Genomic DNA, 14,580 nt, shown 5'->3' on the forward strand with positions numbered 1-14,580 from the left:
AAGTTGTCTATCGCCATTCTGAGATTAGGGATAAGACGCACACATTTTTTATCTTCTCAAAACTGATCAAATTTGATATCAGTGCATACTAATCTTTTCCAAAAACTTATCAATGCTCGCGAAACGAAGCGGAGATACATAGGTCGGTTTTGTGCTTCTTCCCATAACACGCCCTTCCGGGAGAGGGCGTCCGAGAGACGATGGTGCAGCCTTGCCATCGTCCGACGCAAACAGGGGACAAGCAGAAACGCTCGTTTTGAGGGTGGAACAGGAAGCAGGGGAGAAGAGTTCTGGCGTCATCACCAGGACCGACTGTTGCGTGCATAAAAACCGGACCGTTTTTCCCCTGTTCGCCGATTCTCTCGCGGCTGCACACTACACTACTCTCTCCCGGCGTTCTGTCTTGGCCATTCTCTCTGTTTTGGTTTTTATGCACGTGTTCGCCACCGTGTCTCGTCGTAAATAAATGCTGTCATGTTGGCGTTTTTTTTTGCTGACCCACCTCTCCACCCTCTTTCCTCGCCGTTCTGCTGACACACCCTTCCCCATCCCATAAAGTGGGACATAGTGGCGCTCCGATTCATTTCAATCTCCGTACCGTTCCCGGCCCTTGTTCCACCACTCCCTGCCGGCTGCTACTTACGCGGCGAGGTTTTCCGGTTGCGAGATGCGCCATTAGCGTTTTTCACCACGTGCTTTTTCTGCACACTTTCTATACAAATCCAACACTAGCAGCCGTACCATTCGTGTGTCTGTATGTGTTTGTGTTTTTGTATATATGTACGAGAACATAGAGAGTAGGAAGAGATAGAGAGAGAGAGAGAGAGAGAGAGAGAGGGACAGCACGAAAGGCACAAAACAAATGGCCCACCAAGCAGTGGGCGCACCCCACCCATCGTATCGCCCTCGTGCTCGTAGACGTACATAAACATTTCTTGCTCCCGCGCACACCGTGAAACTGCACAGCAACACACACACATAGTAGGAAAAAAATGAAGAATGAAATTCAGGACGACAACCCGGAAGGATCGCACAGGAGCGCACGGGGAGTCCAGCAAAGGCCCAGCGCGTAGGGTAGGAAATTGACCGTGAGCGCGGGGACAGGGCGAGCGGCTGGACAGGGGTTGTTGCCGCAGACGCGCCATCGGGAGAAGAACCACATGTTTTAGCGTTGGTTAATTTATGGCGTACGAGTGACTTGACGTTTCGACTGGTCAACGATGGGAGCCATTGCCGAGGGAGAGAAAGAGAGAGAGAGAGAGAGAGAGAGAGAGAGAGAGAGAGAAAGCGACCGAAAAAATAAAATATGTGTTGCAGTGGCGAATTTAAAGAGGAAGAAACATCGACCCCTTGGAACGATGATCGAGACCGATTTATCCATTCACCGAAACGGGCGGTCAGACAGAAGGGGGGCACAATTTTTAGATAAACATAAGTAATCGGAAAGTTTTGTACGTACTCGACTAAAGATTAGAACATAAATCTCGGTTAAGATGTGTTTTGCTGCTTGAGTTAGAATATTAAGCTTCCAGAATAGAAATTGGATAATTTTAACAAGAACCATTTAGTTAGTACAAAAGCTTTTTGAAGGTGAATTGTTAATAAGCCTCTTTGAAGTATGAAGCTTTCGGAGGAAAAAGAAAATAATTGTTCCAAGATATTGTAAATAAGATGATGATGAGATTTCTCGTTTACCTGTACAACCGAGTACCAATTTGGATTGTCAATTAGATGATAATTAATTGCTCTTCATTTTAAATTACGCATTACAGCATAATCTACATTTTTGTGTACTTCACTTTTTGTATATTTTTTCTTGTGCAGGCCATTTTATTTATAATATGAATTACTCACGGTTATGGTTTCATTATGAATTAGAGAAACCATACACGTAAACTGAAAAATAACATAACAGTTATTTTGTTAACATAATATTTTGTATACAGTTCGAATTTTGAATAGACTTATTAATGGAAATATATGTCGAATTTTGATGAATTAATTGAATCAATCAAAGGAATTAATTTATATCAAATGTAGGGGAAACGGGGCAAAATGGGCATGTCAAGCAGTTTAATGAATATTGCTTTGAATTTTCCACAAAACACAATTATTGTTACAGTATTATATGCCTCCACCATTTATCTATGGATTAATAATGCAACATAGCCTGAAAAAGAGTACACATAAAAAAAAGAGTAAAATAAAGTTTGATGTTGATGATGAGATGTTACTTTGACACACGGGACATGGGCATATTTAAACAAACCGTGAAACGTCAAAACAACAGCGCTTAGGTAATGGTCAAAGCTTTTGCGCACATTTCATGAAATGAATTCTCTTTCTATCATCTGTTTTGCTGTTCAGGAAAGCCCTTCAATGTTTTCAAACACGTTTCAACCCACGAAATCGAATCTTTTGAAGCTGTGCCATTAAGCATTATTGTGTGGACAAATACAACACCATGACCTCATTAAGCGCCATATGGAAAAGCATCTGCCCATTTTACCCTACGTTAAACATTGTTATATTGTTTTGTTACAGTGGAACGCCGTTTATCCGGGTACCTTTTATCCGGCTATCCGTTTATTCGTGCTGTTGAGAAATGACAGTTCAATACAAAGGTGACATTGCGTTCTGCGTATCAGAGCACAGGTATATTCATTATCCACAGTATATTCATAAAAAATACGCATTCTTCAGCTTAAAGCTTCATACGCAATTGTACAGAGATATCATAACTTAACAAAATAACAAAACAACTTAATAACAAAATATACCCCGTAAGACTTTAACGCATCGCTATGACATTGCTTAAAGCTTATTTTCGAAGTAGAAAACATCAATATCATTATACAACTAAAACTTATTTTGTATTTAGCTATGGTTATAGGTTAATTAAGGTTTATAAAACATACGTGGTGTGCATAGAACACTCTAATGAATACATTTTGAGCCTAGAATTTTATCCTTACTATGAAGCAATGCTTAAATAAAGGGGGGGCTCTTTTTGCCTGGCATGTTCAGTTTACCCTGTTTACCCCTAATTGAATCAGCTTTAGTTTAAATGATAGAGAAAGATCATAATTTTCATAATTTTGGGATACATTTTTGACTCTTTTTCATTGTAAAATGAACTTTATAACTTAGAAAATGGGCTCTATAGCACTCTTTTTAGATAAATCCAATAAGATTTCCCAGTAACAATAGTAAAAGATCGTTTCAAACTGCTGGCTTAAACACTATTGGTTTGAAGTTACAGAGGTAAAAACGTCCTCCTTCCATATGCGTTCATCATATCTTGTTGCTCGTTTGCAGTCCCTCAGTGAACCGTATTGCGAAAGGCATTCGCACGATTTGTGGCCTGAGAGACACGTGCTGGATATTGTTTTCCCGCTAAAAACATTTACCTTTCATCTGAACGAAGTGAATAGTTTCCTCGAATAAATGTTTCAACATTTGGCCCAATGGACACGTGGACACGTGGACAAGGGAGCGATCATTAAGATCACCAAGCACCAAGTTGACGACTACCAACCAAGCTACCTAGCAGTTGACGACTACCGACTGCCAGTAATTGATAGTAGTTTTTCATTAGTTACAATTGTTGACTGCCACAGTGACTGCTGATCAAACTGGCGCTTTTGTTAGGCTTTTTCCACAGAGATGAAGTAATCCCTTTTTCCTATGCAGCATACATTCATGACGTTACTACATAATCGGATTAAAAAAACACACAGTTTCCGATTGCTACGTTGCCATTTTCCTGCGAATCCATTTCCTAACTTGATCCGTCGCACGCTGTCGTCGGAATCTTTTTAAACGTTCTCGGTATATTTAATTTGCGTTTCAAGTACACCGCTCTCAGTATGTGCGAGTGTGTGTGAGTGTGGGGCTTTATTTGCTCAGTGTGGTGAGCAGCTAAACGATGGTCATTAGAAAAAGACAACCAAAACACAAAAAAACGCCAGCAAATGGACGGACCTATCCATCTTGAACGGCAGGCAGGGGCGATGATACTGTCAAGAAAACATGCCCTCTCTCAGGGCCCGCAAAAAAAGGGATGGCACATAAACAAACCAAACCAAACAACAACAAAAAAACCGGTAGATAATTGCTTCCACGAGTTAAAAAGTGCCACTAATGGCAGTTGATTTTATAACTGGAATCGAAATGAATAATTGGCCTCCTCCTTTCGCAGGAGAGGTGGGTGGGCGATTCCATCGTGATGGGGAGTGTATGGAGCTTCAAAAAAGCAAAGTTGGATCCTTCACAGACTCTTGAAGTAGTGGAGATACACACTTGCAAGCTGGAAATCGAATCGAATTTCTGCTTCTGCTTATAGTCCCACCATTTGTAAGACAAACAGCGAAAAAAAGATTCGACCGTTTTGTTCTTGCACAAGATGGGTGAAGTTCCCGATCGAATGCTTAATGAATTAGCCGTTTAAAACTGTTGTTTTTTTGTGGGTGTTTGTTTATTGTTGCATTGCAGGCACGGATCGATCGTGTAAAGGACCGCTAGTAGCAAAGATAATAGAATAACTTAACAATGTTTAATGTTCAACAATATTGCACAACAAAGTACCTTTAAAACAATTCTACAAATGTTGGGCCATTCTTTCATGCGAAATTGTCATGTTTTTTATGAAAAACAGCAGTGTCATGCCCCAAAAATGCTTCATAGTGATAATACAGTACATTTTAAAATGGTTTAATACTGTCCTAAACGATCAATGTTTGCCAGTAACACTTGCTTTCCCTCGCTAGCGATAGTTAAACGGAGGAAAGCACCTTTTTCCATTACTGTTATGACCATCCGAGGCTTTGAAGCTAGCGAGTCAGTTTTTGTTTGTCAGTTAGATAATGAGTACCGGTTTTTTGTCTTTTTATTACACTGTGCTTTTGTGGCTTATATCATACACCATTTCGTTCTTTTTTTTTGCTGTTGTTGACGATTTAATAGTCGAAGAAATAATTTCAAATGCAAAAAACAGCACAACCTGTGGTGTGGTCAGTCTAAAGAGAGCCGCAAAGCCGCTATGAAGTTGCTCTCGAAACAGCCGGAACCATCCGTTACTTAAAAAAGATGTCCACCCTTTCGCCAAGTGACCGTTAGCAACGGGCTCTTGTACAATTTTAAGTGTGCAATGAGATGAGATGTTTCCCTTCTAGTGAGTGTTGTGTTTTTTTTTGTTTTTAGTTAGCTTAACAGACTGAAACCAAGTTAATGTTGTCTGTTGTTAATGTGTGTTGATTCAAATGATAACGGTTCAAAGGTCTGGTAGTCACTGTTATAGAGCAGGTACGTCAAACTCTCTCCGCTGTTGATCATCTATCTAGGTGTGTTAATTTAATGAACAATTTACCTGTAATTGGGCCACACTGTTTTCTAGCTAGCTTGATCTAAAAAAATCCATGTCCTTTCAAATTTCAAATCCTTTTGAACATTATCAACTGTACGTTGACTGCGATCATAGATCATTTTACGCCAGATCGCGATGGCGAGTCAGCATTGCTAAAACAATTAAAATTTGTCTTAAGGCCGGGGGACCCTGTTCGTAGTCGCTAGTGTAATTTCGATTTTCACTAGCGCATCTGGTGGCGTCTGGTGGAAGCTTTTTTGGTCGTCGAGGGAATGCTCGTACTGGATATCTAATTTAAAGGCCGGGGTACATTGATCGTACTCGCAAGCGTAATTTCGATTTTCACTAGCGCATCTGGCGGCGGCTGACCGAAGCATTTTACCAAACAATTTGGAGCCGCTCCAGAAAATACGTTAATTTTCCATGTTTTTTACTTAACTCGGAGGAGAAAAGTTTTGTAAAACGTAGATACACATGTTTTGCACGCATTGCATCCATTTTTGCAATGGGAAACGATGGAAAAACTACTTAATTTTGAGATCCGGCATGACCATTCCCTGGATGACCAAAAATAGCTTCCACCAGTCGCCGCCAGATGCGCTAGTGAAAATCGAAATTACGCTTGCGAGTACGATCAATGTAGCCCGGCCTTAAGGCCTGGCGGTGGCTGACCGAAGCATTTTTCCAAACAATTTAGAGCCGCTTCAGAAAATATGTATTTTTTCCATGTTTTTAACTTAATTTGGACCAGAAAAGTTTAGTAAAAGGTAGATGCACATGTCTTGCACGCATTGCATCCATTTTCATGGCAAAAAACGATGGAAAAACTACTTAATTTTGAGATCCGGCAGGTCCATTCCCTCGATGACCAAAAAAAGCTTCCACCAGCCGCCGCCAGATGCGCTAGTGAAAATCAAAATTACGCTTGCGAGTACGATCAATGTAGCCCGGCCTTTACCGTATTAATACACGATGCGCAATCTCAGATTGCGCATATATTCGTTTTATCAAAACATATGTCATTTTGCGTAGCCAACCCTGAGCTATAAACGTCATTTCCATACAATTTCAGATTGCGCCAAGATTGCGCATAAATTTTCAAGATTATATGTTCGAGATATATAAATATTTTTTGACAGATAAATATATCAAACCGATCCGTTTGACAGATAAATATATGCGCAATCTGAGATTGCGCATCGTGTATTAATACGGTTACGGATTATAAATACAGTAGAACGTCGATTATCCGGGCAGCTCGGGACCGGACGGTTACCGGTTAATCGATTTGCACGGATAATGGTCCAAGAAATGTCAAATTCGTATAAAAATTATAAAATTCACTAGTTTTATGATTAATTCACTTTGAATTGATCGATTTATCGTTAGTAGAATATTATTTTATTCAATAACTATAGGTTTGGAAACTTTTCATGAACAAACATGAATTTCGAAAATACCACTTAACACTACAGAGCTGCACAAAAAACTGGTTGCCCACTTGACTATCGTTACAAATGTTCGCCGTACGTTTGAACAGCTGTCACATTTATGCGCACGGTTAAGCCGCCCGCCGGTTAATCCGCCCCCGGATAATCGACGTTCTACTGTAATTGTTTATAGTGCATCGAGCTGCCTCAAGGATAATATATTTAGAAGGTTGATTTTTATCGATTTTGCTGGGCGACATTGTGGGGGACATCTGTCAATCTCTGCATACAAATTTCATTACCCCTCACCAGCCCTCCCCGATTTTTATACCGGAGCCCCCGGAAGAGAAATGTCATTTTGCTCTGAACAACTTAACCTTGTCATTTATAACACCTTGAGCTGCCTAGAGACGCTGCAGTAACTTAGTGCCTCTTTAGCCCTTTGATTATTCTTTTAAAAATAGTTTATAAAAGCTGACAAAGTAAGTGGGACAATAATTTCACAGTAGTTGTGTTGAAGCCACATTCATAAAGTTCATTCACCAGTCATGCGTGGATTAGAGCATCAATGTCGATTTTTGTGGCAATTGAAGCATTCTTTTCGAAATTTGCCTCTGTTGTATTTTACAGAGCTGTATTCATCCACTTGTGCTTGAGATTGTCTGATGAATAAGAAGCATGAGACAGAAGGCAGAAAAGTTTTGTACAACTTGTGATAATTCCTAGTTTTGCTTTAATTTGAAGGCCAGCACAGAGGAAAAATGTGCTGATTGTCTTGGTTGGAAAGCGGGCCAACTCTTTAAAAATGCATCAATTGAACAATGCTAATTAAGCAGTAATGAAATTGAATAAAACCAACGGGAATCGAGAAAACCGAAGGGGATACAATAGTATGAAGGTAGCAACCCCTAAACAAAAACGATTAATTAATAATTTCATTAATTCACAATATTTAAAATTTACATTTTCTGTCGCTATTTCGTTCAGCAATTGTGTACCATCGTGACCATGTTCCCTGGTTTTGGTTTTTTGCTTCATCCAAAATAACGCTTTTCTTCAACACCGTCAAATTACTCTTTGTTACAGTTACCTTCTAACAGTGCAAAAATTCATACAGGTACTGGACACTTTCCTCCCTTTCCTCGGTCGATTTTGACCGATGAGCAGTTTTCTTGTACACCATACCCAACAAGAGGTACACCAAAAAACCCTATTCGCAACAAAAAAATATGTTCCAGTACACCCGGGAGGAAAAAAAATCAAATTACCATCCACACCGAGGGTGCCGGCTCTAAAACTGGCGATCTGCGCGCTGCTGCGCTGATGAGCCGACAAAATTAATGAACTAAAAAAATACACATACATTAAGATCACGATCGAACGGTGCTTGCATGGGGGAAAAAGGGAACTTCCCTCCTCCTCCCAATGCCCCCCTCGTTCCCGTTCCAGTAACAGACCATAGTACCGGTCTTCCCCAAAATGAAGGGTTAGCCACCGGCAGTGGGACGTTATTATTTTTTTTTTTGTTAACGAAAAGAAAAGTTGAGTATAGAAAAAGCTCCAAGCTTGGGTTGGAAACAAAGGCAACCGCAACAGCAAAAAAGGGGCAAAAGAAGGAAAACGGTCAATGGGATGTCCAATGCACGGACACACCAACAGGCGTCAAACGCGGCGCTGGTGTGCTTGCGCGTTAAACGGTAACTCGATAATTGATTGCTGAAAAAAAGTAATTAACTATCCCGAGAGGGACCCGTTCATTACCATACCCGCACAATTACATTTTGGCGGTCGGCCAGGGTTAGAGCGCTTTGGGTGGGAGGCGAGCGTGTATGTTGGACAGTGAAAGAAGCGGCGAAGAAAGGGGTAGTCTAAAGCAGAAGACTAAAAATGGTCCGTCATCGTGCTGACCATCTGTGTAGATCTCCTGTGAAGGGGATGCAAAGCCGTTGGATGTTGGTCAGTGGCGCTCGAAGACAGCGTGCTGTCGTTACGCGTGAAGCGCGCGTGATCTTCGTTAGCGTTAGAGGGGTTTGATGATGGAGAAAGGGAAAGAAACGGGTGGCACAGCTTCGATCGGATGCTGCGATCGCATGAGCATCGAAATCATTCGGGAGAAATTGATGATTGCCTACAGAAGCCACGTGCTTATGCTAATTTCGTCTTGATCGTGTGCCCTTTAAGTGGTCTCTCGGGGAGTCATTCAAGGCGCAGACGAATGTATGAAATATGATAGTACTACTAGCAGGAAGTGAAACATAAATGTCTCATTTGAATGGAAGGCTTTGCCTGTTGATTGAATTGATCAATGAATTTTAAATTTCAATACAGGTTCCGTTGCTTGAAGGTAAAAGTGACATTCATCTTGTTTTATAGGTTGGTTTATATAAAAAACCCTTTGCGAATGATAAAGATGTTGTTAATGCTGTGTCCCTGAACAGCTCCGCTGTTGTCCGAAATGCCCAACCTATTGCAGCCCGGTGCCGGTAGCAGCTGATCTGATCTGTCTGTAATTACAACCCGCCATCGATCGGCCCCATCCACCGCACACAACTGCGCTTAACGCGTATCGAATGTACGCAGCATCGTTATCATTTCCGGTGATTTCACCAAAAGAAGCAGCTGCTGCTGATGCTGCTGCTGCTGCTGGGTCTAGTAGAGTTGGATCACGGACGCGCCTCAGTAACAGGTGATCGATTCGCGTCGATCAATGTAGCAGGTCTATCTTGGACAGCGCTTCCGGTACCGAAACATGAATGAATGAGTTTTGGGTGCGTGAGTGAGCGATGACAGCTGACCCACAGAGCGCTGCTGCCCTGCGTTAATTGATAAGCGTGACCATCGTTTCATTCATCGATTCGCGACAAGGAAACGGTTGCCGATCAAACTGTCGGTGAAAGAGATCGGTGTGTAGCGTAAGAGCGTTGCTCTTTAAAATTATGTACTACACTCGATGGTGAATGAATGAACGATGGGATGTGTGTAGAGGTTTTTTCCTTCTTAATTTCATTCACTAATTACGCAAATTGCGCGTACAGATGGTGGGTTTTTTTTACGAAAATGCAAAATCTATAATAAGACATCGTGTTTCGGTGACACTTTAACGGTTATCTAGGATGATTTTTGTTTTTTTTTTTTTACAAAATTCAGGAATTGTTTAATAATACTCTTTCTTTTACGATTCGGAGTTCCGACCAAGGTCGTTTTGATGGCGGTTATTCCCGTGTGTGAGACACTTGGTTTATTGAACAGAATTGATCACCTGACCAATAGTGTTGTTATGTCGTTGGATTCAGTGCCCCATACTACTAAGGGCAGTTTTAAATGTCCAGAGCTGTAGATAGGCTCGATGAAGGAAGTTTGGTCAGTTCTATGGTTTGTTCCATTTAATTTATTTAATTTTGAGAGATGACGGCTTTTCAAATATAATATATTCTGCAAGATATTTCCTACTACCTTATACCAATCATACTCGGTTTAATTACTATCGTTTGTTACTGATTGATTTTTGGCATGACTTTAGTGAATTTTCATAATTATATAAAATATGAGACAATTCACTCAAAAAAGCCGGTTGACTTTTTACTTTACTTTTGCTTTTTTTTTTTAAATAGAGACTTTGAGGTTAAGCTGATTCGCCTCTTCAACCGGTTAACTCATGTGTACAACAAACGCACCAAAATGATACTATTATTTGGATATTAAAATCCAAAACTCATTCCATTTGCTTGCCAACCTCTGTCCTTAGAGGATGAACCATATTACTTAACATTTTACGATCGTTTGGCCCAGGCACGTGCTTATGAATGAGCGGTAAAGACGCGATTCGCTCAACAGAGAGTGCTTATTAAGCGTAGACTACTGGCCGGAAGCGTAAGCAACAAGCCGGAAGATGGAATAAACCAAACTGAAGAGTGAAAATGAATAACTCCCTGTTAAATTAATGCCCCAAAGGCGGGCTGTAAGATCTTCTGCGTGAATGTTTGAGAGTTTTCGATAGAATTGTATGCTGTAAGAATGAAGTAAGTTAATGTATATGTCTTTTTTCTTCCTTATCTTACAGCAAACTAGCAGTTTTTGATGGGAAGAAGGCAATCCGTGGTGGCATACCGTTCGTTTTTCGTAAGTTTCTTTGGAAGTAGTCGCTATGCAGTGTTTTATAATTAACTTTTCACTTGCTTTACTTTAGCACAATTCGGTCCCTGGAACTTTGGTCCACAGCATGGCTTCGGCCGGGTGGTCCGATGGACGCTCGAACGTGCCCCGGAACGATTGCCCAGCGGTGACGTGGAAGCTGTCTTCAGCCTAATGGACAACGAAATTACACGCTCGATGTGGAACTATCCGTAAGGCGGTCGCTTATTCTTTGAATTCTTCCTGAGCACCATTGCTAACCTGCGATCATTTGGCTTCCCTTCTCAGATTTCGCATAACGTACCGGTTGATCCTGCGCGAGAAGGAGCTCCACTTCCACATCGGCGTGTACAACCCGAGCAAAGACATGACCTTCTCCTTCAATCTGCTGCTGCACACCTACCTGAAGGTGCCGGACGTGCGCCGGTGCCAGATCACAGGACTGCACGGTTGCACCTTTGTCGATAAGGTAGGATCTAACGCCCTGTCAAGCACCTTCTAGTTTCGGTGATAAGCTACATGAAAAATTCTACTCCATCTTCACAGACACGAGACGGAGCCATCTACCAGGAGGGCCGGGATGCGGTCACCATCAACGAGTGGACGGACCGGGTATACCAGCACACGCCCCAGGAGCACATCATCACGAACGTGGTGTCCGGGCGGAAGATGCGCCTGCAGAAGTACAACTTCCCCGACACGGTCGTGTGGAACCCGTGGATGGAGAAGGCGCGCGAGTGCCAGGACTTTGGTGACGACGAGTACCCGAACATGATCTGCGTCGAGGCGGGCCACGTCTCGACACCGGTCATCCTGCTGCCCGGCACCGCGTTTGAGGCGTCACAGATACTTCAGGTACTATGGTCCCCAACAACATCTTCGGGATCTTTTACTAAATCTCTGTTTCTGTGGTTGTGTTTTTTTTCTCTTTTTTGTAGGTTATGTGAGTAGAAACCCCGGGAGGTACTGTGACCCGCAGTAAAGGTTCCTCCCGAGCAAAATCCAAAAAGAATCAGCAACAACAGCAACAACAGCAACAACAACAGCAACAGCAACAGCAGCAACCACAGCAACAAACATCTAATCAAACTCAGCAACAAAATAATCAACAACAGCAGCAGCAGCAGCAGCAGCAACAGGCACAGCAACAGGCACAACAGCAAGCCCAACAGCAGGCTCAACAGCAGGCCCAACAGCAGCAGCAGCAACTTCAGCAACAGCAGCAACAGCTGGCGACGAACGCGGCCGCACTGTGGCAGGTGCCGGCGGCGGCCGCCGCTGCCGCAGCCTGCTGGAACGCCAACTACGCCAACTTCCAGACGGCGGGCGTGCTGGCGTTCAAGATGCCACCGTCCTGTGGTGGGCTGTGCGGTCCACAGACCAACTGTGAGCTGTGCTCGTTAAACTCAAACTAAACACTCCGATCAGTTCCGTTAATGCTGTTGTTTGTCGCACCGACAAGATGGTTGTGCTTCTTTTTAACTTCGCAAATCACGAATATTTGCGTGCGGCCATCGAACACGGTTGGTTAGAAGTTTCTCGGCGGGCGAAACTGCCGCGGAGACGTTTGGTCTTACCATCATTTGCCGAAAAACTTCCCCCCATTGGTTCTTTCCATCGCAGTAGGCGGCGGTGAATCAATGTTTTGGGGATTGAAGCTAACCAACCTTTTGTTCGTGGCCGAGGATTTTGCTCAAGAAAGTGTCAAAGGGTTTTTTTTTAATATTTTTTTTTTACTATTTTATATTTTAAGTTAAGTTTTACCTTTCCATACGCATTACACCTTGCTGTTCAGAACGTCCAGGTGAAAGGTGAAAAGTGTGTGTTTTAATTGTATAATCATCGGTCCTATCTCGCTCTGAAGGACAGAGAGGAATAGAGAGAGAGAGAGAGTGGGATGGCATGTTTGTTTTCTCTTCTTTCAACGGAAAAAACTCTTTTAACCAATCTAGTAGTAAGAACTATGAGAAAATGGAAATCAAAAACGTTAGCAATTAATTCGAGCGATCGTAGATAGTGATGGCAGTGGCAGCTTCTTTCCGTCCCGAAGCAAGGGCATGGCGTAGAAGCAGCAGAGGGGCGCTTTTGCAGCAGCAAGAAACTACTTAGTGTTAAATAGGAATTGATAACTGAAAACAAACGGGAAAAAAAGGTCCGACCCGTCGCTGGGCTAGTAATAGGAAGAAAGTAATGGAAAAAAATGGAAGACAAAATTTCAAATCGCCAAAACTGTTTCAAACGTGTAGCAGCAGCAGCAGCAGCAGCAGCTGCTGCTGCTGCCTTGAAATGGAGTTCAAGCTAAAGAGGAAAGTACACGTTGTATGTACGTCATGTAAGTAAATTGGGGCTAGCGAAGTGTTTGTAGTTAGGTTTAGCAATCGATCGTTCGCTTTTTTGTTTGCTTTCCTTTGAATAGCAGTCTTGAAAAGCATTTCGAGTTTTTGTTAGGATTCAAAATATTTCACCGTCGGTTAAGTTTTTATGTTCACCACTGCACATAACTGCACTGGTCCCTGGTATGTTCCATAAATGATACGCCTTGATTGTAAACGTGTTACCAAATGGGTGTCGTCCTCCGGTGTTGTGAAGGCACTCAACTTTTCTGTTGCCACTTTGAGTTTAAGGGACAGTTTTAACACTGTTTTTGGTGGTGTAAGCGACGACATAGGAGGTGCGAACAGGGAAGACGGATAGTATATATCGCTAAGCGAAACCCAACTGCTTCTGTTCCGTCTACCAGTGGTCAATTTTGTAAGAGAAATGGAATGGCATGAAGGTGAACCGACGATCGCACAATACCGATAGAGAGGACGGAGGAAAATGCATATACGGTGTGATAAATTGTTAATATAGAGTGAAATACAACGGGCGGGACAAGCAAGCAAAAAAAAAAAATCAATCCGCATAATGTTCACACTTTTACGGCCTTTAGTTGGTAGAATACTTTTTGTTAAAGCGAAAAGAAAAACTGTTACACAACGAAGCAAAGATTCCAAAATTTTAGAGTTGTTTCTTTTTTGGTTAGTTACATGTACTTTTAGTTTGTCAGATTTCAGCATTTAAAGGGTAGGGGGGAATATAGGAGCAGCTACCAACTATTCAAACAATGTAATGTATACGAAAGGGCAACAGACAATGAAAACAAAAACAAACTCCTGTACATACGTGTCACGTGCAGTAATGAAACAATCCTACCCTATTCGCTCCGATGAAAAAAAACATTTGATATGATTTTTTTATCTTTTTAAAATACATTGCTCTAAACTAAACAAACGTAGATCAATCACGTTTGTTGGCAACCGATCCTAACTGCTAATAGTAAAGGTTCTTCTAAATATTTTGCAACTTATCTACGGAGCATTATGTTATCGTGCTAATTTGTCCTCTTTTTTTACCACATGTTAGGAAATAGTGTTTTTTTAATGTTTCGGAAATGCATGTCAACACGTTGCGGTAACGTTAAATTGTGTTTTAATAAAAATATCATGGGAAGATACTTGAATTGTTGTTTGGCTTATATTGCTATCCTGCACGGACGACATTGGACGACTGTTGGATTATGAAAGAAATTAAATGAGATTAGTTTATTTAAAATGATTTCCCTATCAACCGGTCCAATAGTGGAATTGTTCAATAACATGCTCGCCATACATT

At 41.8% G+C, this 14,580-nt stretch overlaps 1 protein-coding gene across 2 annotated transcripts in view; it reads left to right on the forward strand.

The window, feature by feature from the left end:
- The window catches only part of LOC120902786 (glucose-6-phosphate 1-epimerase), a 47,315-nt gene extending 35,336 nt beyond the window's left edge, over positions 1 to 11,979 (forward strand). For both annotated transcript variants that reach the window (XM_040311783.1, XM_040311782.1), the window contains exons 4-8: positions 10,856 to 10,914; positions 10,982 to 11,138; positions 11,215 to 11,395; positions 11,473 to 11,781; positions 11,865 to 11,979. In XM_040311783.1, coding sequence (XP_040167717.1) covers positions 10,856 to 10,914; positions 10,982 to 11,138; positions 11,215 to 11,395; positions 11,473 to 11,781; positions 11,865 to 11,873 — 715 coding nt within the window. In that variant the 3' untranslated portion in view covers positions 11,874 to 11,979. The remainder of the gene's footprint in view (positions 1 to 10,855; positions 10,915 to 10,981; positions 11,139 to 11,214; positions 11,396 to 11,472; positions 11,782 to 11,864) is intronic.
- The last annotated feature ends 2,601 nt before the right edge of the window (positions 11,980 to 14,580 follow it).

This window comes from Anopheles arabiensis, chromosome 3 (genome assembly GCF_016920715.1).
Source record: "Anopheles arabiensis isolate DONGOLA chromosome 3, AaraD3, whole genome shotgun sequence".
Lineage (NCBI taxonomy): Eukaryota > Metazoa > Arthropoda > Insecta > Diptera > Culicidae > Anopheles > Anopheles arabiensis.